At 41.5% G+C, this 27,606-nt stretch overlaps 1 protein-coding gene across 3 annotated transcripts; it reads right to left on the minus strand.

Annotated features, from left to right (window-relative positions):
• Window positions 1-1,059: 1,059 nt before the first annotated feature.
• On the minus strand, window positions 1,060-27,606 carry LOC141808094 (FERM and PDZ domain-containing protein 4-like). Of its 3 annotated transcripts, none has more exons than XM_074694453.1 (17): window positions 27,185-27,605; window positions 20,309-20,425; window positions 12,234-12,394; window positions 11,834-11,936; window positions 9,925-9,970; window positions 8,898-9,002; window positions 8,061-8,168; window positions 7,731-7,862; window positions 7,149-7,268; window positions 6,830-6,966; window positions 6,441-6,567; window positions 6,199-6,288; window positions 5,913-6,095; window positions 5,670-5,790; window positions 4,601-5,575; window positions 2,957-4,150; window positions 1,060-2,615 (listed from the first exon to the last, which is right to left on the minus strand). In XM_074694453.1, the coding sequence occupies exons 1-17, from the start codon at window positions 27,223-27,225 to the stop codon at window positions 1,414-1,416; spliced, it is 4,962 nt and encodes a 1,653-aa protein (XP_074550554.1). In that variant the 5' UTR covers window positions 27,226-27,605; the 3' UTR covers window positions 1,060-1,413. The 3 variants fall into 3 exon arrangements, with proteins under 3 accessions (XP_074550554.1, XP_074550555.1, XP_074550556.1); XM_074694455.1 differs by having other exon boundaries at window positions 2,483-2,620; window positions 27,185-27,606; XM_074694454.1 differs by lacking the exons at window positions 20,309-20,425; window positions 27,185-27,605 and adding an exon at window positions 19,861-20,061 and having other exon boundaries at window positions 1,062-2,615.

Genomic DNA, 27,606 nt, shown 5'->3' on the forward strand with positions numbered 1-27,606 from the left:
GTGCTCTATCACTCTCCTGTTTAGCTTTCTTCTGCTCCTCTGTGCTTTTTCTTTTAGCCAGCATGCCTACATTTTAGCCCAATAAGTGAAAGTCCTCAGCATGTAATCACTGTAGTTGTTGTAGATATAACATTTACCTTATCAGTACTAAGGAAAAATCTTTTCAGACATGAGCCAGGGAAGGCAAAGGCGCTGTGTTTGTCCCCTTTATGATAAATCATAATCATGTCTGTGCTTTTCCAACCCATACAATCATCAGCGCAAATTTATCCAATACCTTGGTTCTGGACCAAATGTCTGCAAATCAGCCTCAGCTGTACGTTATGTTCTCTGCATATTATCTCATATAAGCATGCCAGAAAGCTCAATATGGTTGATATTTCCGAGAAGGCGTTTGCTTTGTCACTGTCAGGGAGCTGTCTGATATTCCCCCTCAGCCTCACAGAGAGGTTAGACTCGTGTTAGACTCTCAGATCCTCAAACTCCTGAGCAGCATGTGCTCAGTTCCTCTCACATGTCCCCATGTTAGCACTACCTCCAGTCCCTTAAGTAAAATGGGTCCATCATCATCATCATTAATGCAGAAAGCATTACCTCCACTCAGGCTTGAGTAAATTGTAATATGATAAATTAATAAACATAGTTATGAAACCAAACATGGGTCAAGCAATGTTTCTGCATGAATAATGCATTTTCAGGAGCCAACTGAAAAAGTCAGCAGTGCACCTTAGAATTTTGGTTTTAATGATTCGAGGGTCAACTGAAAAGGCAAACAGATAAAATCCAATAATGAATGTGTATAAAACATAACACGATTAAATATAATGCATAATATTGTGTGAGAGGAGAGTTGCAAACTAACATGCGCATTTATTAAAACAGACAAACAAAACATATTTGAGAAAAGACTGTCTGAAAAGTTTTAATGTTTTAATGATGTTGACAAAATAAACAACAGGACTCAGTGTTTATGTGTAAAGTATTCATTAAATTAAAGTGAAATCAGCAAATGAATATTGGATCATCTTTTTGTTTGTGCAATGATTTGTCAAGAGCTGAATATAGTGTATGCATTTCTTCAACATAACATATTTTTTACAATATAAACAAGTTTCTTTTAAGATTCTAATAATCTAAATGTTAAATCCCTTCAATAACCAATTCATCATTAAAATAATCCCTTTGATATACTAGATAATATACTCGAGAGAAGTGATTTATTCTTCTTCTTCATAAAAGCCTTAATATAATCTATTTAAAACTTTACTGATTCATATAATTTTAACTTTACATAATAAAATATTGTTTACAGAAGGCAATTATTTCTTTTTCACAGCAGTTCACATTGGTTTTTAAAACCCATGTCTCTTATGTATGGCTTTGAACTCAATAATCTAGACAAAAAACAACAGTTTACTTCTTAAACAGTGTTTGCAGTGAGTGAGTTAGAGTGTTAATAATAGTAGACATGGTGGCAGAGTGATGTGTCAATGCATTCACACTTTGGTCACCGGGGGAGCCTCCTGAAGCCATCTCCGCCGCTTTCAGCAGAGACACGTAGTTCATGACAACCTCGTCCACCTTGCCTACCAACTCACGCCGCTCCCTCTCGCTGCTCAGGCCTTCCACGAGTGACATGCAGGCTTGTGTTAAGCAGCAGAGCGTGTGAAAACTGTGCGTCAGAGTGAGCAGTAACTCCTCTGGGCTGCTGTACTCCATGGCCATCTGAGTGCAAGCGCTGCCCAACACTTTGGCCTGCATTAAGAGCAGCTGAGAGTGTGTATCCATGTCAGCCTCGTCGACTTCAGACTTCACACTTCTAGAAGACCGACTGAGGCTGGAACGCAAAATACTGACCATATCTAAGGCATCCTTTCTTGCAAGTGCAAACCCTGTGTGAAGGCTGTACGTTTTCCCCTTCATTGAATTTACACTATCGAGCCTCGCTTTAAGGCTTGTGTCATTCATAGCAGAAGCTGTGCTGCTCTGCTCAGCTTTCGCCGTGTTCTCTCTGCGACTGAGAGAAATAGAGCTAACAGAGAACAGAGCATGTGAGGACTTCTCTGTGTCTTCACCTTTTGTGGCCTTTCTCCTCAGGAAGCAGTGGCTGAATGGCCCACGACACCTCCACGTACCTGCATCCAGCCTTGTTGCAGACTTTGGCAGCGACAGAGAAGCTCCTCTTGCCATCCTTTTATCAGATGGATTCAATGCGACTGAACCATGGGAGAAGCTCTTGGGCAAGGTTCTGGCACAGAAGATCCTCTGCACTTTTGGGGGGTCTTGAGATTGGCCACCACTCTTTCCTGTCAGTGAGGTTTTCGTCTTCTCAAACAGAGCTTCTAAGTTCCTGGAACCTGGCATTATGGTGCTCAAGCTTCTCCTGAGTGTCCGAACCCTACGTGGCTTCCTGAGGCTTCCTGTTGTCGAGTCACATGAAGATCCGCTGATGGGGAAAGCCACAATGTGTGGGTCAGGCTCTGGGATGGCCTGTGTTAGCCCGCTGGGCTCTGTGCTACTTCTTAAAAATGATGGTGATGTAGTTGTGGTGGTGGTTCTTGTCTCACAGAGAGCTAAAGATGACTGTTCCCCAACCTTCTTCAGCTGTGTGCAAGCTACACTAGGGGCAGTAGGAAAACAAAGAGAATTGTTAAGCATCTCTCTTAAAACACATGTAAACACTTTTTTAATCAAGACCCAACAATTTCAGGAAATAAAACTTAAGTTTTAGTTCTCAACAGGAAGCCGACAAAGAGGTAATGAGACAAGCGAGGTCAGCAGTTTTCAGGAGCGTGTTTGTACAGAACTAAGGCTGCTTCTGATGATCAAAGACAAATCTATTTATATGTTTCTATGTGGACAGGAGGCAGAAATGTAAGCTAAGAAAATGTGTTTTTGCTTTGTGCTTCTGTCATTTCTTCCTTTTATGCACCATCACAGACACAGTTTAGTTTACCTGTGGTTTCTTTGATCTTGGGCATCCTGTGACTCCCCTCTGCAGTCACGCGAAGCCCCGGCTCTGCACTTGTTGCTGCATGGATCTTCCTCAGCAGTGTGGGGTCTATAGGATGACCCACCTTCCCCTGACCCAGGGGCCCATAAGCTCTCTCCTCAGTGTTTGCATAACCCAGTCCCTTCAGCGTCGACTCTGACAGAACATGCATATTGTCAGTGGCACAAAGGGGAGAATCCATGGGAGTGACGCAGCTGCTGCTGCCTGTGCTACAACCGGCGTCTATAGAGGAACATTGTGAGCTCTGCAGAGAATGAACGCCTTCACTCTGTATCGATGACATGCGTTTGCTTAAGTGGTATTCGTGCAAACGTGTGACATCTTGCTCTGAGGGTTGAGTCTTTATCTGCTGCTCGTTGTCTGGTGCAGCAGCGTCTCCCTCTGTGGGCCCTCTGGACGGCGAGCGAGCGTGTGCATCTGACTGTTGGCCTCGTTCATCCGAGTCTTGTTTCTCTCCTTTTACTGTCAACCTTTCTGCGTGGGAAGCCTGTGAGTCATTCACACAATCTGGAGACAGACTTTCTGCCATTTTGTTTCCAGGCGCTCTCTGCTGCCATTTTTGATGCCTATCTTTAAAGTGAGTTCGCCCCAGATCCAGTTGGTTCATGTAATAGGAATCTCTCACAGTGAAAGCGTTATACTTCCCAACGAGGTGAGGGAACTCCTCTTTGGCTGAGTCCTCCATGGTCGGGTGAGCTCTGTCAGATGATTCAGTGGTTTCTCCTTGGGTTCTGCTCTCTGCCTCCCTCTGTTTCCCTTTCTGTCGGCTCATTACTGAGCCCATGTGCATTTTGGTGAAGTATTCACTGACTGATTTGATCTCCATCGTCTCCGGCTCCATCTCACCGCCGTCTGAGTGAAAGATCTGAGAGGAGGCCACTGCGGGTGATTTCGCGTCCTCCTCCTGATGATCCTGGGGGTTGTACTGCATAGCTCCCACACCTCCACCGCCGGATGCCTCTCTCTTTTCATCATTCCCAGCATGGTATCCCTCCGTCAGGGCCACATGCAGCCTCAGGTGGTTGTCGGAGTGTCTCTGGGCCGTGGCCAGCTCAGAGCTCTCTGTCATCTCTGAGGAGTTTGTCTCGTTGCCAGAATCTGAGGAGTCGGGACTAAATGCTCGTGATATTTCTACACCTGTGACCACAGAGAGACAAAAAACTCATTAATGACACATTTATTGCACAGGAAATTGTAAAATTTAAATATAATTGCAGTGGAGGGGAACAATAACTTCATAATTACACCGACAGTTGATGAAATGGAAGATTATGGGTTTGAAATGAAATGGCTTAAATATTTTTCATTTAATTTCCTTTAAAAGCAACACGCTCTCAGCAATCTGCAAAGGAGGAAACAACTCAAATGAAGCACAGAACAACAACAAAAAATGTTGAAAATGGAACGAACTGACAAAGTGGTGAACTGAACGCTTCAAAAGCAAATGAAGGAAAACTCGCACAAATGGAAACATAGAATAAAATGGGTTTTATTGAAAAATGAAAATAAACAACAAACAAATCAAAAATGAATGGCTGGAAGACGTGTGGTGTTAGTGGATAAACGTTACAATAGTGAAAGGAGAACCTGTGCTACTCTCTGACTGTGCCGGACTCTGTTCCTCAGACGCAGCGAGAGCCTCGAGGGCCTGTAAGGTGGACACGACCGCATCATTCAGAGGCTCCTCGTCGCCCCCTGCTCTGTGAGTGGGCACTGAATCTATCAGAGACACTGGGATATCATTGCAGGCCCCCTTGGCCCTGGAGCCGGCCCCTTGCTGCTCCTCCTCATCGGAGCTGTCCCTGAAACCTGGAGGAGGAGCAGCGATGGCCAGGTTAAGAGAGTGCAGTAGTACGTCATTGTCCTCCTCATCGTTCCCCTCCGGCGGGGGAGGGAGGGAGGTCAAGTCAATGATGTCATCGCTGGACCCTGAGAGTGAGAGCAACATGGGCTTGTCAATGTCACTCATCACCAAGTCCTCCTCGCAGCTGATGTCATCCTCGTCCTCTGCGTCATCCGTTGTCTCAGCGTAGCAGATGTCGTGCAGCAGCGGCTCTTCGATGCATTCGGTGGTACCAAAGATTTTGGTGGAGTAGGGATACCCTTCCCCCTCCTCTATGGCATCCATCATCTTATAGTCCTCCTCGAGCCGCCTGTACATGGGGCTGTGATTGTCTAGAATCTCAGGGCTCTCATCCATCAGTCTCTGGTAGCCCAGATTTTGGGGGTTCACACTGTCTAAGGGAGGATCTCCAAATATGAAGGAGACCTTTGCACCTCTTGAGGAGTCTTGGGGTTTGGGTCTTGGGACATTGAGGTAAGTTTGGGAGCAGGGGATTCTGCAGCACTCCGCTCTCTCCGCCATGTGCATTGAATGCGTCTGGTGGATCTCGGTTACATAAACCGGTTGGCTTTCATACCTCCCGTGGTCGAGGTACTCAAACTCTTGGTCAGAATACTCTTGGCTGCACCTCTGGTTGTTTCTGTCTTCAGACGCTTTGTGTGGTGTGCTGTATGTGCACTCAATGGCCTGGTAGTTCTGCTTTATTCTCGCTGCATGGCCTGCGAAAAAAAAGGAACCAGAGAGTCAACACTTCTATTTTAACACTTTCTGATGAGTCATCGAGTCATCATATCAGATGTGCCGTCTCCATACCGTCTGTGTTTTTGGCCACGTTGAAGATGGAGCGTCGGGAGTCCACTAGTAATCTGTAGTAGCCAGCAGTCAAACAAGCCAGATTCATTGCATCAACAGACTCCATTAGGAGAGTGATGGGCTGTGAAAGAGGAAGATAACAGGACAATGAGAACAAAATAAATGGGAAAGAGAGCTGTAGAGAGAGGCTATAATGACTGCTGGGAAACAACTGAAAGTAAACACAGTGGAATGGTTTTTAACCTTAACGTCCAGGACGTGTAGCTCCACTCTGACCCTGTTCTCGTCTTCTGTGTACATCTCTATCCGGTTAACATGACTGAAATCAGCCAAGAGCGCCACCAAGTTGGTTTTAGTGTTAATTACATGGCTGATACCGTATCTGGGCCCCACCAGCAGCGTCACCTCTGTGTGCTTCTCGCCTTGCTGTGAAAAGGAAGAGAAAGCGAGAAAGAACATCACTTCCTGCATGCTACCAAGAATTTGTTTCTGGATGCTTTCTGAATGAAAATAAGACTGTGTCACTCACAACAAGCACGGATTTGAACACCCGTCCTCCGTAGAGTCTCAGATCACTCAGATACTTCAGATAATGGACCTTGGCTTGCAGAGCTGTCAGCTGGAACAGGAAAAATAAACACGGTTGGAGACTAAATCAAATCTGCTAAATGAGAAGATCCAAGCTGGATGTAAGATGCAGTCGTAGGGGATGACCTAGAGTCTTTTCATGTTTGGCTTGGCAGATAGAGACGGATGAAGAGTGCACTCTACCTTTTTACCAGGTGGCACCAGGTTCTGGTTGGTCTTGAGGATGTGAGTGAGAGCTTTTTTGATGTTCTTCTCTTTCATGCTCGACAGCACAGCAGGAGGCAGGAACAGCGCCAGACCCCACTCCTTCCTGCAGACGAACAATTTATAAAGATTAGAGGGGGTCGCTCCATCATGGAGAAAAACAGTTATTCAAAGAGGCATCATTCTTTAACGGTGACGGATTCACTCCACCCAGAGGTGCTGCATTGATTACCTGACAGGATACACTAAGAATCATTAACTAACCAGCAGGGATGTATCTTCTGGCTCTGTAGAGGACAGCTCAGCTCATTGTTGTATTCACAAAACCTTCAACAGTGAGAATTCAGGCTGGAATTCGATCTACTTACTCAATATATTTGAGGGAAACTTTCTGCGACTGCTTGGTATTGATGGTCAGAATGTACATTTGCAGGGCAGCCAGATGAAGAGCTGTGTCGTATTTCAGTTCTGACCCGAATCTCTCCAGCACCACATCATTACAGCTCTGGAGGAGCAGGAGAGGGAGCAGACAGGAGGAGGTTACACTTCAGTTACTCGTCTTATCACGAAACTCAAGACAGCGTCACACCTGGAGAGGATGCTGCTTTCTGAGTTTAAACATTCTGTGAAACTTTCAGCGTAAACTTTACTGTCTGTAAAGTTTTATCCCTGTTTGCTGAAATTTACCTGGACATAAAGATACTCAAAAGCAACCGCGTCTCTCCTCAGGAGCTCCACCGGATCCTTTGGGACAAAAGTGATGCGGAAGAAGCATTTCATCTTGTGCGACCCTGGCCTCTGTGTCACCTATAGAGCACACATTGGATGATAAGGATGCGCCCACTCGTTAAACTTTTTAGCAAGGAGACTTTCAGCTCACACAGGAATTGCAAATACAGAGTTCTATTTATATCTTTTTCTCTGAGGGTTCAAAAATTAAATATATAATCTAGCAACAAGCACTTGTTAGATCAACTCGCATGTTTCTTGGATTGTTCCCTACAAAAACTGTAGCGTAATATCAAGCAGTAGTGATTTTCTTGAAGGATTATTTTTGAGAGGTATTGATTTTCTTTCACTCTTGGCAAGAGAGTGGATGAGCATACTTCCCAAGATGTCAAACTCATCCTTAACATGAATACAAAAATACTCAACTGTATCCTGAAGACAAAGCAGTTAATCTGACTGTTTAACCATCAAACATAATTTATTTTATCCCGTCCTGAGCAAATGTATTTCAATGTGTCCTGTGCCAAGTAGCAGCCTCACCTGAGTAAGCATCTCCTGCTCGTGCAGGAGCATGAGTTTGCTGGCAGATCCCTCCGCTCTTTGCTCCAGCATCAGAGAGAAGTGCTCGATGCTTTTAATAGATAGCTTTTCTTGCAGGGTCAAGATGACATCCTTGCACAAAGACAAAGTCACGGTTAATATGACATGAGGAAAGCGCAGATGCAGCACCCTGCTTGTACTCAGCTCGAGGCTACAGAATTTGGGCTTTAAAGTAGTAAAACGTAAAAAAAATCCTGCTCAGATAAGGTTGTGAGAGATCATAATGCTGCTTAAGATTACACCACTGCATTATTGAGCAAATGAACCTACCTTGATGGATGTGTTGCTGTCAAATTTAAATGATTTGGTCTGCCCATTCTCCAGGTACACCTTTAGCACATTTGGCATAAAAAGAAGGGAGTTGTCCTTCACCGTTTCCTAAGAATGAAAAAACAAATCATGACATCAAAACCTTTTTTGCAGTTTTTTTTGTATTTGTTGCCAAGAAAATATGCTAAAATATGTATAATTTAAATGAAAGAGCATTCACAAAAGCTGGTGGGTGGAATATGTCAAAATCTTTGGACATCTTGACTGTTTTTCATGCTTCTACTCCTCATTATACATGGTTTTCTCCTGACTGTAACTCTGAAAATTAACAGATGCAGTGTTACTCTCATCTAATGCTCTGAAAAAGCTTGAATGACAAAGTATTTCTCTAAACACGTAGAGAACCTGTTGAGTCTTTTTAAACAAGGCAGAAAAAGGAAATGATGGCTCGTCCTTGCGGCGCTCTCTCTATGAAGCTGCCCTTTCTGGGTTACAGTGCACAGCTGCCTGATCCTCTCTTTACTTTGTGACTGCTCTCTTTAAAAAAGCCTCTTCTCTGTGTGACACATCCGACAAATCAGGGAGGCTCTCTGTAAGAGAGTCCCCCTATTTTCTGTCAGTCATACCCACACTCTTATTACATCCTGCTGATGTTAGGAAAGAAAAGACGACGAGGAGGTGCTTTGCCTGCTCATATGTGTCATCTTTCACTTGGTGATTTCTGAGCTCATCTTTTCATTATGTTCCGTGTCAGCTTTCAGAGTTCACGCCTGCTGCTGTCATCCTGCGACGAGAGCTCTGATGTGTGCAGAATGAGCCATGTTGAGTGTGACTTACGGGAACCTGGCCATTGATGATGACCTCTTCAGCGAAGCGGACTTTAACAGGATTAGTCTTTAACTTGGCCTTTTTGGCTGCGCTGATGAATGCTGATTTTGGTGACTTTTCGGGAGAAGAAGAGAAAAAAACAGACATTCAAAGGACAGTCGGCTCCTCAGGAAAGGGTTTGTGTGTTTCTTTCAGCTGCACACAATTCAAGGACATATTCCCTTCTTGAAAAAATGACAACCTCCCATTTCCCCACTCAGCGCTGATACAATTAAGGTGGCTGTGTGCAAGGGCAGAGGAGGGGAGCGCAGCGTCGCCGCTGCTGCTGCTGTGTCAGTGAGGCATTGGCAAACAGAGGCAATTACAGGCTGTATTCTGAGAGCTGCTTATTCCTCTTGAGTACTGTGGAATACAAAACCTTTAATTTCTGGAAATCAAACCCACATTCAAGTTGTTTTTGAAGTAGCTGTTTTTAAACGGACTGTGCTTTTAGCATGCAGGGCCCTTAAATATTGATATGACTTAACAAAATAACATTCATAAATATTTTCAAATACATACAAATAATATTTCACAATGTCAGACACTTCAACTACCACCTCTTTGATTGTAGAATTATCAGATTCCTGCTTTCCCTATGAACACGTGCATGATTCAGTTTGTGTGAGGAACAAATGCAAACCTAATTTAGCTCCATTATTATATAAAGTGTGAACAAAAGCAAACATAGGCTCCCGGCACTCCTCATTCATCACCATCTGACGAGCCATGACTCTAACTGTCGATGGCAGGTTCATCCGAGGCCCCTGTGAGCTCTGACGTCACAACATGAGACGATGTGGAAGGACCGCAGCATGAACTCTGTTTGAGTCATAGGGACAAACACTCAGCTAAGGCATTACTGATACACTGCCAGCACAAACATATGGCGTGATTAATGACTTGCTTTCGTGGAGTCAACAAAATAATCCCCTGCAAACACTCAAGCATCCTATCGGAGAGCAGTGTTTCATTCATAGAGGAAGGGGACACTTACTGGGTATGGCTGAACAACAGTCAACAGTATGGACTCTTTGCAGGTCCTGAAAGACACAAAAAACACATTTCAAGATTATTATTATATAACAAGAGATGACAAATAACAAAATAAACATGTATGTCTTTGTTCCCCAAATATTTTGATTAGTTTGTGTAAACAGCTGTGTGGAAAAAATGTAGAAATTGTAGAAAAAAATGTAAAAAAAAAAAAAAAAAGTGTATCTGTTAAAATATGAAAAGTAACAGCACACTTTTCTTGAATGTGCTAAATTGTTTAAAAATCTGCTCAGTGAAAATTTGAAGGTGGTGAAAAATGCCAAAAGGCGAGAAAAATTAGACATTCATTAAAGTAGAAAAACAATGTGTTGAAATGCTGACTCAGCGTTTTGACAGAGTCAGTGTTTTTCGTTTTTGTAGCTGTTTAAACATAAACATGACTGGACTAACATAATGTAGATGCTGAGACCATTTAGGGCTGCAGGTGAACTTTTCCCACACTAATGTTTACAGACTGCAACTCAGGTCACACAAGGACCAGATCACAGCCAGTCACTCAGCTCCGTCACCGAAATTAATCTAATGTGACACATGAAGAAGCACCAACAGCAGCACGCAGACAGAGCAGGTGGATAGAAAATGCTGAACTACAAGATACAGTAAATTTCACTGCAGCATTCACCTTTCTCCTGCGAACTTATATTGTACTGGTTTCTAAGATGATCAAATCCATCTTTTAAATTCTTCAAATATTATTTCCCCTGACCTGCTTATACTCACCTTTTTGCTCACATAATCCAAAATGTCTTTGTTCACTTTTCTTAAAAAGTTGAACCACCTCAGCTTATTACTGCTTTACTTTTCTCATTATCTCTGGACAAGACTGCTAGTTTTCCCACTACGAGGAATTTACTTATGTCATTATTTTTTGGATAAAAAGACTTGCATTCATATTGTAATGGGATTGTTTTGCCATTGGTTTCTGGGAAGTTGTTTGGAAGCATAACGATGACGGTTGGCATGTTAAGAATCATGACTCAGTGTAACTTTTGGTCAACTTAAAACCATGCAGAAAGGTTGAGCTGAGGCAGATGACTACCTTTGTTAGCTCACCTGTGGCCTTGATAATGCAAATTTATTTTTATTTGCTTTGCTACTGCTTGAATTTATCTTAATAAATATGTTTTCAAATTATCCACTATATGCAGTGTGCGCAAATAAATAATTCGCCACACAACCTGGCTGCATTGGCAGTCCATGACTTGGACTGCCAAGTTGCTAAGCACTGATATTTCCTCGAATGTCTATGCATGTCCATTTAGGTTGGTAGACAAATAATGCATATTAAAAAATTACGTAACTTCGATAAATTGCCGCAATAAAATAACGATCCAGGGTAATTCTTCTATGCACAGTTAAAGAAGCTAAATTTAAACATTTTTACAAAAAGTACAAGCTTGAATTTATTTTACACAACACATGAGGCTTGCAGCCATCATCATCCATACTGAAAGTTCAACTCAGGAGACTCAAGTTAAGCAAGTGGCTTAAAAAATTAAGTGACATCAGTAAAATGTCACCTGTATCACCTATATATTTTTTTGATATAGGACCCTTATGTGAAACTATAACACTGCTGTTAATAAGCTGCCACACAAATGTCTGCATATATTTTGTTCTTTAAATTTCTGATAAAAATGAGAAAACTTAGTTTGGATCTATTTTGTATCACATTAAGTCTTTTCTGCTGATCGCAGTCAAAGCAATCCGAGTGAAATCGGCTTTGATTTAGTGCTATGAGACAATAATATTTTCAAACCTAGCAGGAGGTTTGACAAATTGACTCTGTAATTATGAACAACAGGAGTAACAGCAGGTAAATGGCATCTCACCTTGGTGTGTTGTCATACCTGACAAGGTCGATGACCCTCTCTCTGGGAGCTGAGCTGACTGGCTCATCATTAATCATGATGATCTCGTCTCCCGGGATCAGCTTCCCCTCTGATGGACCCCCTGCAAACAGGACACCAAACTCAGGTTAAGCGTTACAAATGGTGCACAGTCACGCCATTTTCTTGGAGTTTCTTGGTTCTTGTGTAATGGCACAAAGCTTTAATGAATGCTTACTCATCGAGGGCTGTTAAAATCAATGAATCATCGACGTAAACTGCAGCCTGAGTGGGTTTTCACCTCTCCTTACTCACTACATATTAGGAGGCTTAGATCTCCTTCGGGGAATGTGTTGATAATGGCCATGGATCGGATGAGTCACTGGTGTGTTAGAGCAGTATGCAGCTGAGGGCTCTTTACCTGGTGTGACTGAACGGACCACAACAGGTTTCTCACTGCCTGCCACAAATCCAAAGCCAAGCACCGGGTCCCGTCTCATCTCCACCTTGCGGGGCGCTGGTGGCACAAACTTGTCCCCGTCCAGGCGAACCTCCTCCAGGGAGCTGCTGTGGGAGACGTGGCTGAGGGGGAAATACAAGTGAATGTTATGATAGAAATGACCAACATATTCTACGGCACTGTTAATGATTCAGGCAGATTACATGCACGTTGAATGCTTTTAAAGAAGGGGTATTTCGCTTTTTCCCAGCTTTATACTTCCCCTATAAGCTCATAGTAGCTAAACTTTATTTACAGCTCAAAAAACATTCTTATTTTTCTCACACATGTGTTTCATAAAACCCTTGTTTCAGCATCTTTCTAAAATGCTTTGTTTTAGCTGCTGTCTCTTTAAGGCTCCCCCTTCCCTCTGATTGGCCAGCCCTCCAGAGGCCTGTTGGGGACTGAGCTATATTAAAACCTCAGAGTTTGAGGGCCATCCCTCCAATGTGTCATACAGATCCTTGTGCAATAACCTCATCATTCCGCAAGTCTTGTGAAGATCTCGTGAAGATCACATGTTGCTTTTATAATGGAGCGTTTTGATCAGTTTACAGATGGATTCAGGAATTTTTACAACATATGAATGTATAGCTGTTTTAAAATCATACGCTCAATGTGAACATCCAGCATCGTTACTTTATGCCCATGATTAAAATACCAAAAGGCAAAAAAACCCTCTTCAGGGTAAGAGCAGTAGTGGCTCAGATACGCAGAACAATGAGCATTTAACATTTATGGGTGATTCTTCAGTTAGGGGAATTTTTCTGTCCCCAAGGTAGATTTCCAAGAAGAAAAGTTTTTTTTATTTTTTTATTTTTTATTTTTATTTTTTTTTACAAAAAACAATTATTGTATTTGTAAGAGTTAGGTTGAAGAAGCTATGAAAAAATAACTGTGTCTAAATGATGATATTTTAATACTTTTTCTGTGTGTTGAAAATTCAAATGTGCAAGAATTTCACTGCTTTGGGCTTGTCCCAAATCCAGGTATTTTTACATCCCCTCTATAGTAAAGCAATAAAACTCCTTAATTCATTTAAATCTGCACTTTACATTTCCTCATAACATCCTAATTTCTGTCCTTTATACTTGCGTCGTAACCATCACACTCAACATTTTATAGACTAATAATGTTTTTACAAAAATAACTGACATTGTTACATGCCAATTAGATGCTCCAGGGGAACATTCAAGACATGAGGCAGAAGCCTGATTTTTCAATGCCCATATTTGGGAATAATTTCATATTTTATAAATCCTGATGTGAGAGTATGTTTATTAGGTAATTTACCAAAAAAGCTAAATAATGTAACTAACTAATAGGAAATGTCACTTTATTTACATATATTTTGTGTACATTGTATGCTAGCCAACCTGTTAGCTTAGGAAGTCTAAAACTTAACCAACATTTCTGCAAAAAGTGAAATTTGTCATTACCATCCTAAACAGTGAAACCTTGCACATTTTAATTTTCAACACACAGAAAAAGTATTAAAATATCATTATTGATTAATTTTTCTTCATAACTTCTTCAACCTCACCCATACACATTTGTTTTTGTAAAAAAAAAACATTATCTTCATGGAAATCTACCCTGAGGACAGAAAAACTCCCTTAATTGAAGAATCACACTTAGATATTTCACTCTATGTTTACATCTAAAAGCAAAATCTCCAATGCTCTGCTTTGTAACATTTGCATATTATTACTCCTACATCTTAAAAAACACGTAGGTCACTGGCTGAAAAATATTGCCTCCAGAAATTTAAATAGAGCTCATTTCTGGCTCCAAAAAGATCACGTTTTTAATTAACACAATTGTAGCCATGTCCAGAAAAAATTAAAATAATTGGATCCAAGCTCTCAGTTTTGCTTATGCTGAATTTTTGTGATCTCTAAAAAATGTTTTAAAGAAAAGCAGAGTGTAGGAAGCCCCACAACAGTCTATGGGGATTGAAATGACTAACTGATACATATGCAGCGTCTTGTCTAACTCTTCAGAGTGTTAAAAGATATCATGCAGGTATTGTTTGACAATAAGGAACTAGTGCCAGGCTGCAAAAATAGAACATGTGGGCGACTGTAATCAAGCGCCAATGTTTGTACTATCCTGCTGGAGCAGAAATTCACTGTGTGCTTTGCAAAGACTCAGTTACACTTTCCTGTAGTACTCACACCGTCAGATATTTGCTCTTACACGCTGATAAAAATGCTGGACAGATTGTAAGGTTTATGTTTTGCTTTCTTACTTGAATTTTTAGATAAAATGCTGGCTGCAGACTTCACTCTGAACCATTTACTAATTGATTCTTTTTAAAAAGTCTCAGACAAGCCGTACACAGCTCCAGCACACTCTGTGATCCGTCTTTACAGTGCTCCTCTCCTCTCATGCTGCAAAAGCAGAAGCAGCAGCAACTCCGTATGGTGCCAACAATGTTGGTTAATTAAAGCCGTGGGCAGACAGTGTGTAATTCACAGTTACTCCTGACACATGTACTGTTCAGCACTAAATACTAACAATTTACCCTTCATGGCACAAAGACGCAGTGAGATCTGTCAATTGCCAATGCTTTTGAAAAAACAAGATGTTTAAAGCTATGTGACAGTTTACTGATATGCTGGAGGATGATTCAACGATTCTTTCCAAGAGCAGAAAGGACAAAAAAAAAAACATTGGGAGCTGTCGTCGGGATATAAAATGCAGCTGCTAAACAGATGGAATGAAAGATGACAGGATGGAGAAGGAATGATTATATAGGGTTGGTTTTTGTCTCCCCAAGCTTTTATTTTGGTGAACGTCTCAGTGCTAAACTAAAAGTGAACCCAGGACTTAATTCTAAAATAGAGACTGTAGACGTAACAAACAGAGAGAAGTGATACAGCTGATTAACTTCTCTGCTGGCTTGTGACTCAAAACTTTATTCTGGCTTTCTATCTGCAAAAAAAAAAAAAAAAAAATCCCCTGAAACCAGAGCCTGTTGATTCCTGCTGCTACATTCAAACTACAAATACAATTTGTACGATTTCCTTCATGACCGTGAAGCTCCTGTGGAGAGTTTTCGGCCTGTAATGAAACTGAAACAATCATTGATTTCTCTCCATGACCTACAAAAGCTAACAAGACCAGTGATGACAGGGCTGACTAATCCCATATTGTGATTTAAAGCGCCTGAAACCTCTGCTGAGGGTAGGTGTCGTTAACAGCGCACTGCCAAAGAAGCCTTTTAACACATTTCCTCTGCCAAGTTCATTATGATTTCCTTATTAGACATTAGATGGATCTTTTTGTCACAAAACACCACTGACACATGTTCGAGATGAGAGTGAATTCATCCTGCGTGCTTCACAGGGGGCGCTAAAATTAACAAAACATAAGAGGAGCTGTTAATCTTTAAACAAACACTGAGATATGATTTTAATTGTTGTGAGTCACATTTGAGCAGTTGGAGGCTACATTAAATTCTGTGAGTAAGTGGTTTTAATAGCGTTTCATTGCTAAACAGACCCATCCTAGGATAAATACTCAAGAACTGAGTTTAACTGAAGCTACACTAATGAAAAAAGTGCAACAATCATGAACGCGAGATAAAAAAACAGGATTTGTTTTCTATTGGCTGAGGATAAAAGGACACTTTACAGGCTGCTATAATCCTCAGTCGGAAGAGCTATTACTGGAGCATTTTTGAAGGTTTTCTCAAAATGAAGTCAAAATGCATAAATCTGTCTGCTTCCATTACAAGGACGATGTCATTTCCCCTCCTCCCACTCGCTTGGTTTTGTCTCTGTGCTTCTGTTAAAGAGCAAGAAGAAGGAAAATTGGACTTTTCTAAAAAGCTTTTTACATTTTATTTTTCCAACTAGTTCTAATAATCCTTAGTATTGGGGAGAAGAGTCCAGTAGATACATTGTGCTGAAAGGTGATTTACTTTTATGGTAAATAATGAAATGCCTTAATTGTAACACACTGCTGATTTAGTCAAAACAATTTGTTTGACTTAAAGAGAAGTGTTGTGCTCTCTTTTTTGGGACTAATTCTGTCTCTTTGATACCCTGTATCATCTTCACGTGACTCAGAGCAAAAAAAAAATCATAATTTTTCTTACGCTGGTGTTTTTAGAAAATCCCTATTTCAGCCTCTGTCTAAAACAGTTTGTTTTAGCTACTGTCTCTTTAAGGCCCCCCCTTCCTCTGATTGGCCAGCCCTCCTGAGGCCTGTCAGGGGCAGACCTTGGTGTTTGAGGCCCACTCCTACAATGTGTCATAGCCAGTTAGAAGATCTTTGTCTTTCAGCAAGTCAACTGAAAATTTCTACTACTTTTAGAGCAAACCATTTTGAATGGTTTACAAACAGATTAAGGAATTTGATTGATATTTTTTTCTGATTACACTGAAATTGATTTTGCACCATCCAGCTCATCCAACATGACAGTATCACTCACATTTAAAATGATAAAATAAGAGCATCCCATTGAAAACCTTAAAGTTTAAACCTTCCAACAACAGTCTGAGTGTGTGTGTGTGGAGCTGTGTGTGGAGCTGTTCCACCTCCACTCTATTTGCTCTAAGAAGAATAAAGAAATAGAGTGAGGAACAAATGTATGAATACCTAGCTGTTCAAGAATCTGCGATTTATTTTGAACAGCCAGCATTGTTATTTAATATCCATGTATTAACACAGGAAAGCAGACTGCCCCCTCTTTAAAAAAAAAAAAACTGCATAATACATAATTGTGTCATTTAGAGAGTGCAATTCATCTGTATGCAAATAAGACATTATCCTCTTTGTTTTTATTAGAAACAACCGAGCCCTGAGTCTGCCATCAGTGAGGTTGGTAACATGTCTGCATGAAGCTGTAATCAAAAGATAAAAACCACGCTCACTGCCTCTTTCCTACAAACAGATTCTGATGAACTGAAACATAATGAGGAGGCTGTGGCTGAATATTTCTCTTTGTACTGGTGCTTACAAACTATCTCTGTGCAATGTGTGGATGAAAGTATTCAAAAAATTCACAAACTCAGCACTTTTAAAGGAGCAGTATAGACAGATTATGAGTTGTGATCGATTATGATTGCCCCAGAAAATAAACTGTGAGGAATCACATAGTACAGAATCTATAGAAACAAAGAGCTACATTTCATTATGCACTTTTTAGCACAGTGAAGGCAGTGAAGACTCTGTATTTAGAGAGGTAGAATTAAAAATAATGAGGCAAGGGAGTTGTTTATAAACCGTCTTCACCTGAGGTCATCTCAGGAGAAAACTCAATCAGCAAAATCTGAAAAGTTTCTGTCAAATCATCTAACAACTCAAGTTTGCATCGCTGACTTATTCATCAGCAAATCCTATTATTACATGCTGAGATCAAAAAGATGAAATGATCTTACTCTTCTGTCATAAAAGTTGTACGGGATGTGTTTTGATGGGACTGCATAAAAATTTAGAGGAGCAGAAAAGCTATCAACACTTCCAGACTCAATGAATACATCAAAACTCAGCTCTGTTTACTTCCTAGTCAAGGTCCTGTGTTGTGTTTCTACAGCAGCTATGGAAACAGAGCAGAAATAAGTGATGAGTCATGTGATGGTGAAGCAGACTGGCTTTAGCTTTGTGATATTTTCTCGATCTTTAATATTTTCTCTTTTTTATTTCGAGAACAGGATGAAGTTCTTGGTTTAACCGCTGATCTACTCTGACATCCTTTGTCATATTTTCTAATACAATGTCCAGTCTGGCTTTTTTATGGTATGATAGAGTAATTATAATGCTTCTATACTGGCCAATAATCCATGATTTTTTAGTTTGAGATCTTTTAATAATATAGAAACACACATTTCTATGCATTTTTGTACTATGGCTTTTGATGGTGAAACCCCCCACTTAAAATCAATCTGCCAACACAATTGGAAATCAATGCAAATCCAATTTATGTCTGCATATGTCGTCATGCCTCACATTTAAGTAGGTGCTCTACTTAGGCCACCCTGGTGATAAAAAGTCAAACTGAGGCTCAATACCAGAATCATTTTAGTGGCACACTCAAGCCTCTGTACAAGAGTTAAAAAAGCCTTTGTCAGTAGAAAATAAAAATTTGTATCATGCTTATTTATTTCCATGCAAGCCACTTTTTAATGTCTACGCAATTCCTTGTAACAGTTACTGCAGTTCTGTTTTGCATGTCAGTTTTACTCCTAAAATGACATAACCAACAGATTGTGCACAATCAAAACCATATGGACCTGTGCATTCAGGAAGGGTGCTGTCTCCTCCCTTGCACGGCCACCTGCTAAACATGGCTGCTTTCCCATTGTGCAGACAGCCATGCATCTAATGGTTCCTAATCATACTCATTAGCTGCCACTGTAGCTCCACAACCCTCTGCACGACAATCAGACTCTGCACTTTCAGCTCGGGAGTTAACAAGACGAAACAATACAGGCCTGATTGTCACTCTGTTTTTTTATAAAGCATATTTCAGACAAAGTGGTGTAAGCTCATTACCCAAAGCAGAATCCTGTTACCCTCATCCTGAAAGGTTGCTTTGACAGGGCTCATAATTTGTTGTTGCTGCTGAGATGGTTATATTTGTCCTGCGTGGAACACAGTGTTTTGGTAAAATTACGCAATCACAGCCGGTTCCCCTTGCTGTGTTTTTGCTGTGTCACTCCTCCTGTGATTGTTTGCACACCTACATTTAAAAGCTTTGTCTACTGAGTGTGAATAATATTTAATAAAAGCTGTAATTTAGTGTATGATTTAACTCTCATGCTGACCTCTCATGCTCTGACTTTAATTGAAATTCTTTTCCTCTTCCCTGCACTGATAGAGATCTACTCTGCTCCCCAGAATATTTTTTTCCCAGCAGTCTCTAGTGCATTACATCTCTCTAAAAAACCTTGTGTCACACTGTAAATATTAAATGGCTCCTGCTTTATTCATGCGCTCCTGTCACGCCGACTAGACATGTGTTCCTTTGAGTAATACGACTATTTAGTAAAAGCCCCCTGAAGCCTTGAGGAACTCAGATGGCCGTGAGCAGTCAGAGGGGTGGACGTTCGATTGTTCACGAGTCTTTGTCAAATTTAGAAAAGCTGGAGCTTGAGCCAAAACAGCCTCCGTGATTTGCCTCATCCAGGCACACTCTGCATCCAGCACTTTCACTGCTCCTTACTTCTTATATAACTCCTCTGACATCACGCTTCTCATGCTATAACCCGTGTGTGACAAGTGCTCACCTCCTATTCCCATGCAAATATTCACATATTCAGTGAAGCATCTAGAACACAGAAAACCGCTGTGCACTTCACTGTGTAGAAATAAAAAAATAAATGAAAGATGGAGAAATGCTGCGAGCAGAATTCAGCAACAGCGGTCTGATTTACAGAGTTCATGAACGCAGCAATATTTACAGAACAAGTGTGAATTCTTATTCCACATCTCAGGTGTGAAAAATAAAGGAAATCAAAGCCAAAGCAGCAGAAAACACTCACTTGTTACATCAGGACATGTGCACACAAACACATACAGTAAAGAGAGTTTCCTTTACCTGCCTGTGCAGATATCCAGAAGTGCCAATTACAAGAGATCAATTACGCCGCTGACACCGTCACCCTGCATCCTCTGAGCGCTCACGCACACTCAAACATCAAAACACAGGTGATTTTCTCTCAGCCGCTGCTGATGCTGCTGCACACACACGCTCCCAAAAGCCCTCTTGCCTGCATTTGGGAGACTGCATGAGGAGTGCTGTGGGTGTGTGAGAGCGGAGAGAAAGAGAAAGCAGGAGAGGGAGAGAGGAAGCAGGAGCAGAGTGTGCGCAGCAGCAGCAGCAGCAGTGGAGGGAACAGACAATCAGTATTCTGAACGCACAGATGGAGACAGTGTGGAGGCAGTGACGTGGCTGGAATAATCACAGGTTGGCAAAGCGTCTCAAACATCTGGGACGGAGGGAAAGCGGTCCCCCTCTGTTTTCCCTTTAAACACAGGGCACTTACTTGATGTAGCAGTCACGCCCCTCTCTATTGCTGCCCATGTCCCAGCCATTGGGGGGTCCCTGTGAAGAGCTCCAGGTTCCTGAAGGGGGCGGCCAGCCTGAGGATTTGGTCCTGTGGCTTCAGAGACACAGAGCAGACATTTAGCGTGCACTCTCATATCTTAATAAGCGCTCAGATAATTAAAAATCAGATCTAATCTTAAGAGAGTTTCATAATAATATTTGTCATGGAGACATTTAAATTATAATAGGAATAAAAGCGTCATGTGAAGCAATTCAAGTGACAAGAGATTCCAGCGTGATAAACAATGTCCCATAGCTACAGTTCACTCAGTGAATACAAATCAAATTAATTACATAAGCCTGACACACAGGCGGAGTTGTCATGCCTCACTCTTGTGCTTTGAGAGGCATGAAATTGGTTTTATTTTGAGATGTCAGCACATTCTTTACACAGAGAGCCCAGAGGAGTCTCCTTATGAAGTGAATGTTTGATCCTCTCACTTTATCAACCAGATATAACCACCATTCACACACAACACAAATAATCCCAGTCTGTTGTCTGAAATCTGGACGTCAGCTGATTTTAACCAGAAAGCCTGATTGGGCTCTGACTTTTTCCTAAAGGTGCATGAATCCAGAAGAACTGTAATTGGTTAAAAATGTTTCATCTGTCTCTTTGTCTGCTTCGCCCCTTCTCCTCTCGCCTTTATCTCTGTCTTTGTGTCTGCTCGCTGGTGATGCCATGAAAGCGGTGGCAGTAAGTTATGTCACTTCAAAGGCTTGTCTGCTGTGTAACAGGGCTCTTCGCATTCATTATTCAAAGCTCCTCTTTCTTTCCTTCTAAATGTTTCCCCAGTTACTGTACCGATGATAATAAACTGAGCGCGGTGTGCTTGTATCTCCCTGAGAGTGTGTGTGTGTGCCTGTGTCTGTGCGGGCCCACGTGTCGATTCATGAGACATTAATAAAATATTGCAGACTTATCATCACAATGTGTAAGCTGAGTGAAAGGTGAGGCTAACGGCTGCAAAATTATGCAAACTAGGCGGATGCAAATTCACCTCGAATAACCGAAACACAAACCTAAGAACAACTAGAAGCATTAATCATATTTAATTCATAAAATAACGAGCACAGCAGCGAAAAAAAAAGCAGTTTTAGAAGTTAGGCACAGGAAGCAGAGTGTTTCCTTCTAAATAGGCGGCTGTGTTTGGGGGATATTAGTGTTTCCACATGGCTATGGATTTATTTGACCCACAGTACATTAGCTGGGAGCTGGCCTCCATGGAGTATATTTAGAACACATTTCCTGCAGCTCAAATGATGTGTGTGGACACAACTGGATACTGTCTGACACTGCTGGAGCCATGTTCACCTCATTGATGAGTCCTACTTGTGCACTCCATTTCAGCCTCTGGGATAAAACCAACACCCGTGTTAACATGAGCAGTGTTTGATGTCGTGGAATTACCCAAATAAGTCAAGAGACGTTACGCATTTAAGGCCAAAGAGACTTTGCCTGAAAACACGATTTCTTGACGGGAGTCTCTGTGTGCAGGAAAGCACCTTCAGCAAAGATTTATTGAACATTTCTACAAAGATTTACATCATAATGAAGCTTTTTGTACTCACAGATTCAGATGGTTTGCCTTCAAAATGTGTCAGAACTGACAAATAACTCCCAGAATCCATTTCCTGTTCCTCAGCCTTTGAGTCTCTGTATTAACAGCACAGTCAAAGATAAAGTGATCTTTGATTTCTTTTGTCTGCAGGCAGGAGCTGCTTTATGCCATTGAGTGGAAGCACTCCGGCATAAAAGACAGGCTGAGGAGGTTCAGCCGCTGGTGGACAGTGAAACTGATCCTCCTCAGCTCACATTAATAAATGATGCCTTGCACAGTCACATCGGACTAAGTAATCGAGCGCCAAGTGGGCAAGCCATGCTGCACAATTCATGAACAGGTTACCCAAGAGTCAGAGCGAGGACAATTAGGACACAAAAGCTGCAAGCAACTTCTCAGAGGAATTCTCTGAGGACAAATTCACTCAAAAGTTCAAAATGCACACTGACTTTCTGGCTTGTTTTGAGTTTTTGCTTTGTTTACTAGTCGGTTGTAAGTGAAAATAACCTTTTGCAGACCAGAACGTCTAAAGGAGAAGGAAAAATGACTCATAGTTCATAAAAATCAATGTCCACACTGTGTAAAAGTCTGCTACCACAGCAACCTACCATATTTTTATAATCTACGATCAAAGATGACATGATTTCATCAAAAATGACATTTTCTGACATCTTGATTGAAATAATCAGTGGAAGTTTTACTCAGCTTTTCCTAAACGACTATAATTTGGGTAGATATCAGTTCAATTGTCGGGAGATGAGTAAAAAGATCGCTTTTCAGTTCCTCATAAAAATTGCATGAACAATGTGATCCTTGCTTTATCTCAGTCATTCACTTTCCCTCTCATCTCTCTGATCACCAGCCTGTTCATGAGGAGCATTACCAAGGCTGAAGTCCAGCAAATACTGTGAGTTATTGTGCATTATACACAAAGCATGCAGCTTAGAGGACATTCCAGCAGAGACACTTAAGTCGGCTGAATTATTTACACTGAAAGTTTTCATGAAGGTTGGCTATATGAGACTGTGATGTCGTGAAACATGCTTGACATAAGCTGCACTAAGAATTAAAGATATATGCAGAGCCACTGTATTGTAAAGTAATTTCTGATAAGATTTTACAACCTTTAGTTACATAGATATAAGGAAATGTAAATTTTGTTGATCTTAAATCTGTTTTTTTCAGGCTGTTGCTTTGGATTCTTAACTGCACTCCCGATCCCTGAATGAGAGAGTCGTCAGCAAACAGAAACATGTGAAACTCTCATCAGAACACGCAGGGTGAGTGATAAGTCAGGCTTTTTAAATGCTTGGTTAACAAAATAATAACTTCCATCCTCATTAAAACTCTCTGGCCTTGAGTCTCTGAACGTAAGCTAATTTCTGTGCAGAATCAAACAAAAATGTTTTTCCCTCACTTCAAGAAAGGCAGTGAGGTATTTCAAGCATGACTTGGATATTGAAGAGGCAGTGATGCTTGCTTTCTCAGCGCTCTTGGATTAAACAGAGACATTTTATGCCGAGCTAGGTGGCTAATGTGATTCAGTTTGGATATGAAATCTGCAGAGAGACAGCAGATGAGATGTCCATCTCCCCGGGAGGAGAAGTGGCTCAGACGGAGAGGAACTGCTCGGATTTTGGAGGCCTTATTCCTCGACTCATTTTCACACAGCCTCCATCCTGTTTAATCCTTTTGTTTCTGAAATCATCTGCCCTCTGTTTGACTTCTCCAACAACCACCTTGCCTCTAATCCTTGGTTCAATACAGCAGTATAACAGAAAGTAGTACAACCTGCTTTTCAGATTGTGGACTGTTTTTTCAGTCTTTGCTTTCAAGGATTTAAGAAAATATCAGAATCAGCTTTACGGGACAAGTATGCGTGCCGGATTTGATTCAGGGTTGACATTATTCCTGATGTACAGACAGAAGATTTGACAAAGCTAACATTCAAACACACACCGCTGGCTACAGGCTTATAGATCAGATTTCAAACCTTTTAATGGCGCTGAAATACTGTTTACATTATACATGGAGGATTTTTCAGCACTTAACATTTCACTTTTTTGACAACAGAAGGAAAACTGTGGAATAAGAAAAACCCTTAAAATGAAGCAAAAAGAAAGCTTCATCCGACTGTCTGAGTAACTTGAAATTGGTTCATTATGCAGTCTTACTAAAACGTTCTGCACAATAACACTCACTTCAGAATAAGAGTCTATTTTCCCCCATTATTCCAGCTGAATATTGCATTTCTGTGTTTGTCTTTGGAAGCTCTGATATTGTTGCCATTGGCAACTGCTCTATCCTGAGCAGCTCTCCGCTGCCTCGATATAGAAAGGTTTTTTGGTTAGTTAATCTCTTCTGGGTGGGAATAATACTGCATCTGGGAAACAGCCCACCCACCTCTATCCAGCTGCTGTTTTACAGACAGTAAGTGAGCCTCCGTCCCTGTGCCCCTGGTTTACCTGTAAACACAATTACCTCACTGAAGAGCAGATACCTGGACTGTCTGCTGAGGTACTTAGAGCAATAAATCACACGTTTCTCATTACACCAAATGTAGGACACCTCTCCCTCCTTCTACTTTCATGGATTCCAAAACAAAAAGGGGAGATCAGGCCTTTTAGATATTCATCTTGATTTCATTAGAACTTTCTCGAGGCCTCCCTCGCTCCACATAGCATAATGTAAAACATTAACTAAATATAGCACCAAGCCAAACCCATGGGCACTCAGCTCGTCTAGCATTCTCCTCCGTCTCATTGTGCCGCTCACTGCTTTCATACTAAAAGCTCCAAAGGCCAGAACAAAACAAATGGTTGCCCGAGACCTCATCCGCTAGCCAGCTGGCTCCTGTTTCTGACCCGCAGCAGTTTCTGACTCGCTCCTTCGAAAGAATGACAGATCTTTTGCTCTTTATGTGCCCTGATGAACATTTAGGCTAATCAATTTGTGTGCAGACCAGTGAGTTTCCAGTGCAACAAGAGACACAAAAAGTTTGCAGGCGAAACATAAAGAACAAACATTTTTCCAGTAGTGAAGTCTCACAGTCCAGTTTGATTTCCTTTGAGTGTGATGAACTGTGGTTTCATGTCTCACCATCCAGAAAAATCATTTCCACTCATGCATTAAATGAATACATCTATGTCTTATATAAGGACAACTAAAAATAGTTGCATACCAGCACGAATAATGTAGACCTTTCTAATTTATGCATTGCAAAGATGCCGAGAAATCGCCTACACGAGCGCGCCGTTTATCAACCATATTGGTTCAGACGAACGCTGCATCATGATCGAAGCTTTCTCTGTAAATACATGAAGTTGAGACCGACAGACACCTGCAGGATCTGTTCAAAGAGTCGCTACTCTTCAAGGAAACAGGCAGCTCAAACTTGGTTCTTTTTTATATACAAGAATAAAAAGTTAAAGTCAGATTGAAGCACAACAAAGAAAGCAGAAAATGAAAGTCAAAAGATAGTTTCTCTTTCTACATCAGACACATCTGGGGGCGGACGATGTGAGAAATAGTTCTCTTTCTTGTACATCTCTAAACACACACACACACACACACACACACACACACACACACACACACACACACACACACACACACACACACACACACACACACACACACACACACACACACACTCTGTTGGTCTTTCTGTAAAGTGTAACATCAACCTTAGCAAAACAGCATCCTGCAGACTTGGATTCCTGTTAGCAGCTTGGTTGGAGAACACACACACACACACACACACACGCACGCACGCACGCACGCACGCACGCACGCACGCACGCACGCACGCACACACACACACACACACACACACACACACACACACACACACACACACACACACACACACACAGATACAGAGAAAAGGCTGTGTAGCAGTGGTAGCTCATAATCAGGGAGAGCAGTGTGAAGTGTTATTAACAGTGACAGGATGCAGTGACATTGGGGGTCCACTGGGAGACTCATCAGAAATGCTGCCATGGAGAGATACTAAGTGGGAAACAAGGATCCTATCATGATGAAAAATCTCTGCTGGCTACTTGTTTTTAAAAGAGGTTGTCATTTGTGAACAAAAGAAGCTGAATATAGCAAATATAGGTGTTAAGTAAATGTCCTCACTATAAAAAATCAGTGTAAAAAAAAAAGAGCCACCATACTCTGCAAGTGAAATTAAAGGCTCTTAAAATGCATTTCTGTGACACTTCCAGTGTCTAATTTAATGATCCCCTCTTATGATCAGCTGGTCCCACCACCACTGGTCTGTGGTGTTTCTGATGGAGCCAAATCCTCTAGGAGGATTACTGTCCACTGGGGCAGATCAACTCAATCTAGCAGACCCATGGGTGCATGAGGTGAGGAGGCCGCCCTGGAAATGGACAAATTCCTGGGAAGTGGTATTTAATATATACACTTCAAGTACTTTCTGTCACTTAATCTTCTTTTTTTATTCCCTTATGCTAAAATCCTAGGAAAGGAAGATAAAGAATAAAAGTCAGGATTTTATGAGATAGATAGTGTAATTTATTCTATGACTATGAAAAAGTGTTTGAATCTGTGCTGAAGGTGTCTTAACTCAATCATCCACAGCAGCTTTTTTAATTCATGTATTTCTATTTGTGACATGTTTAAATCATGGTTTGTGGAATTGGAGTACTTTTTAAATCATGTTTAGCCAATTTTGACTGTTTTGCAAAACAAATGTTAATGAACAACCACTGATCTCCAATCGTACCTTTGGTTAATCATGCCAAACTCCACATTTATCTCCATTTGCCAAAACTGTGACACTTGATTATGATTCAAACTCATTAGAAATGAGTAAATCAGTGATTTAAGACCCTTTCGAGTCTGAGGAAATCCAGTAGATTTTTACAAAACTGTTGCAGAATTTCACAGCACATATGGCTGCATTACATCATAAAATAAAGCAACAAGCATCTCTTGCTATCAGCAGTATTATGAATTTATGAACTCAAAAGCAGACAGATCACAAACACAAGCCGCAACATCTCCTGCATCCACCCCCACTCCCATCCCCTCACTCCCTCATTCATTACCCATCATACATGACTGCACAACTTGCTCCCTCGAGCAATCGATAACTCAGCATTTCTAATCAACATGTGATTCCAGTGTCACTCTGAATCGTGCCTGTGCGAACACGCAGATTGCCACCTACACGAGACACATACAGAGGCAGGCGAACACATAGCGGCATCCATCGGACTCACCCTGACAGCTTTGGCATCTTCACAAAGCTGAACACATCCATGTGTGCTGCAGACTGCAGTCAAAGCTACAAATCTACCATCCACTTCACTCCGGCTCCATTGTCCCAACACTCTCTGGCAGCGAGGAATAAATAATTCAGGCAAAAAGTGGAGCTTCCACAAGTCAGGTGGAGAGATTAGTCCTGTTGTCTGGGCTTCTGCATGGCTGAGTGATTGCTGTGTCCTCGCCTCGGCAGCGCAAATCCACAGCCCAGTGGAGAAGGATCTGGCAGAGCAGCTTCACCCCCCCTTGGTTACATGCCTGTGTTAGCTGTGTTAAGCCACCTTCATTTAATTTCCATCGCGGTGGAATGATGTGCGGGAGCCGTGCAGTAACAACAGCTTTGGAGGGAGGCAGAGAGAGCCGGAGCCAGGGGCAGAGA

Source organism: Halichoeres trimaculatus, unplaced genomic scaffold, assembly GCF_033239565.1.
Source record: "Halichoeres trimaculatus isolate MK-OKI-2021-1 unplaced genomic scaffold, fHalTri1.1 fHalTri1_scaffold_19, whole genome shotgun sequence".
NCBI lineage: Eukaryota > Metazoa > Chordata > Actinopteri > Labriformes > Labridae > Halichoeres > Halichoeres trimaculatus.

Bases quoted from the DNA above. Each gene is read 5' to 3' on its own strand.
- LOC141808094 (XM_074694453.1), bottom strand. From the start codon at position 27,225: ATGGATGTGTTCAGCTTTGTGAAGATGCCAAAGCTGTCAGG. The intron at 9,971-11,833 runs GTATGACAACAC...TGTGTCTTTCAG, and splicing joins AGGGTCATCGACCTTGTCAG to GACCTGCAAAGAGTCCATAC. The intron at 2,616-2,956 runs GTAAACTAAACT...CCCCTAGTGTAG, and splicing joins CAAGATCAAAGAAACCACAG to CTTGCACACAGCTGAAGAAG.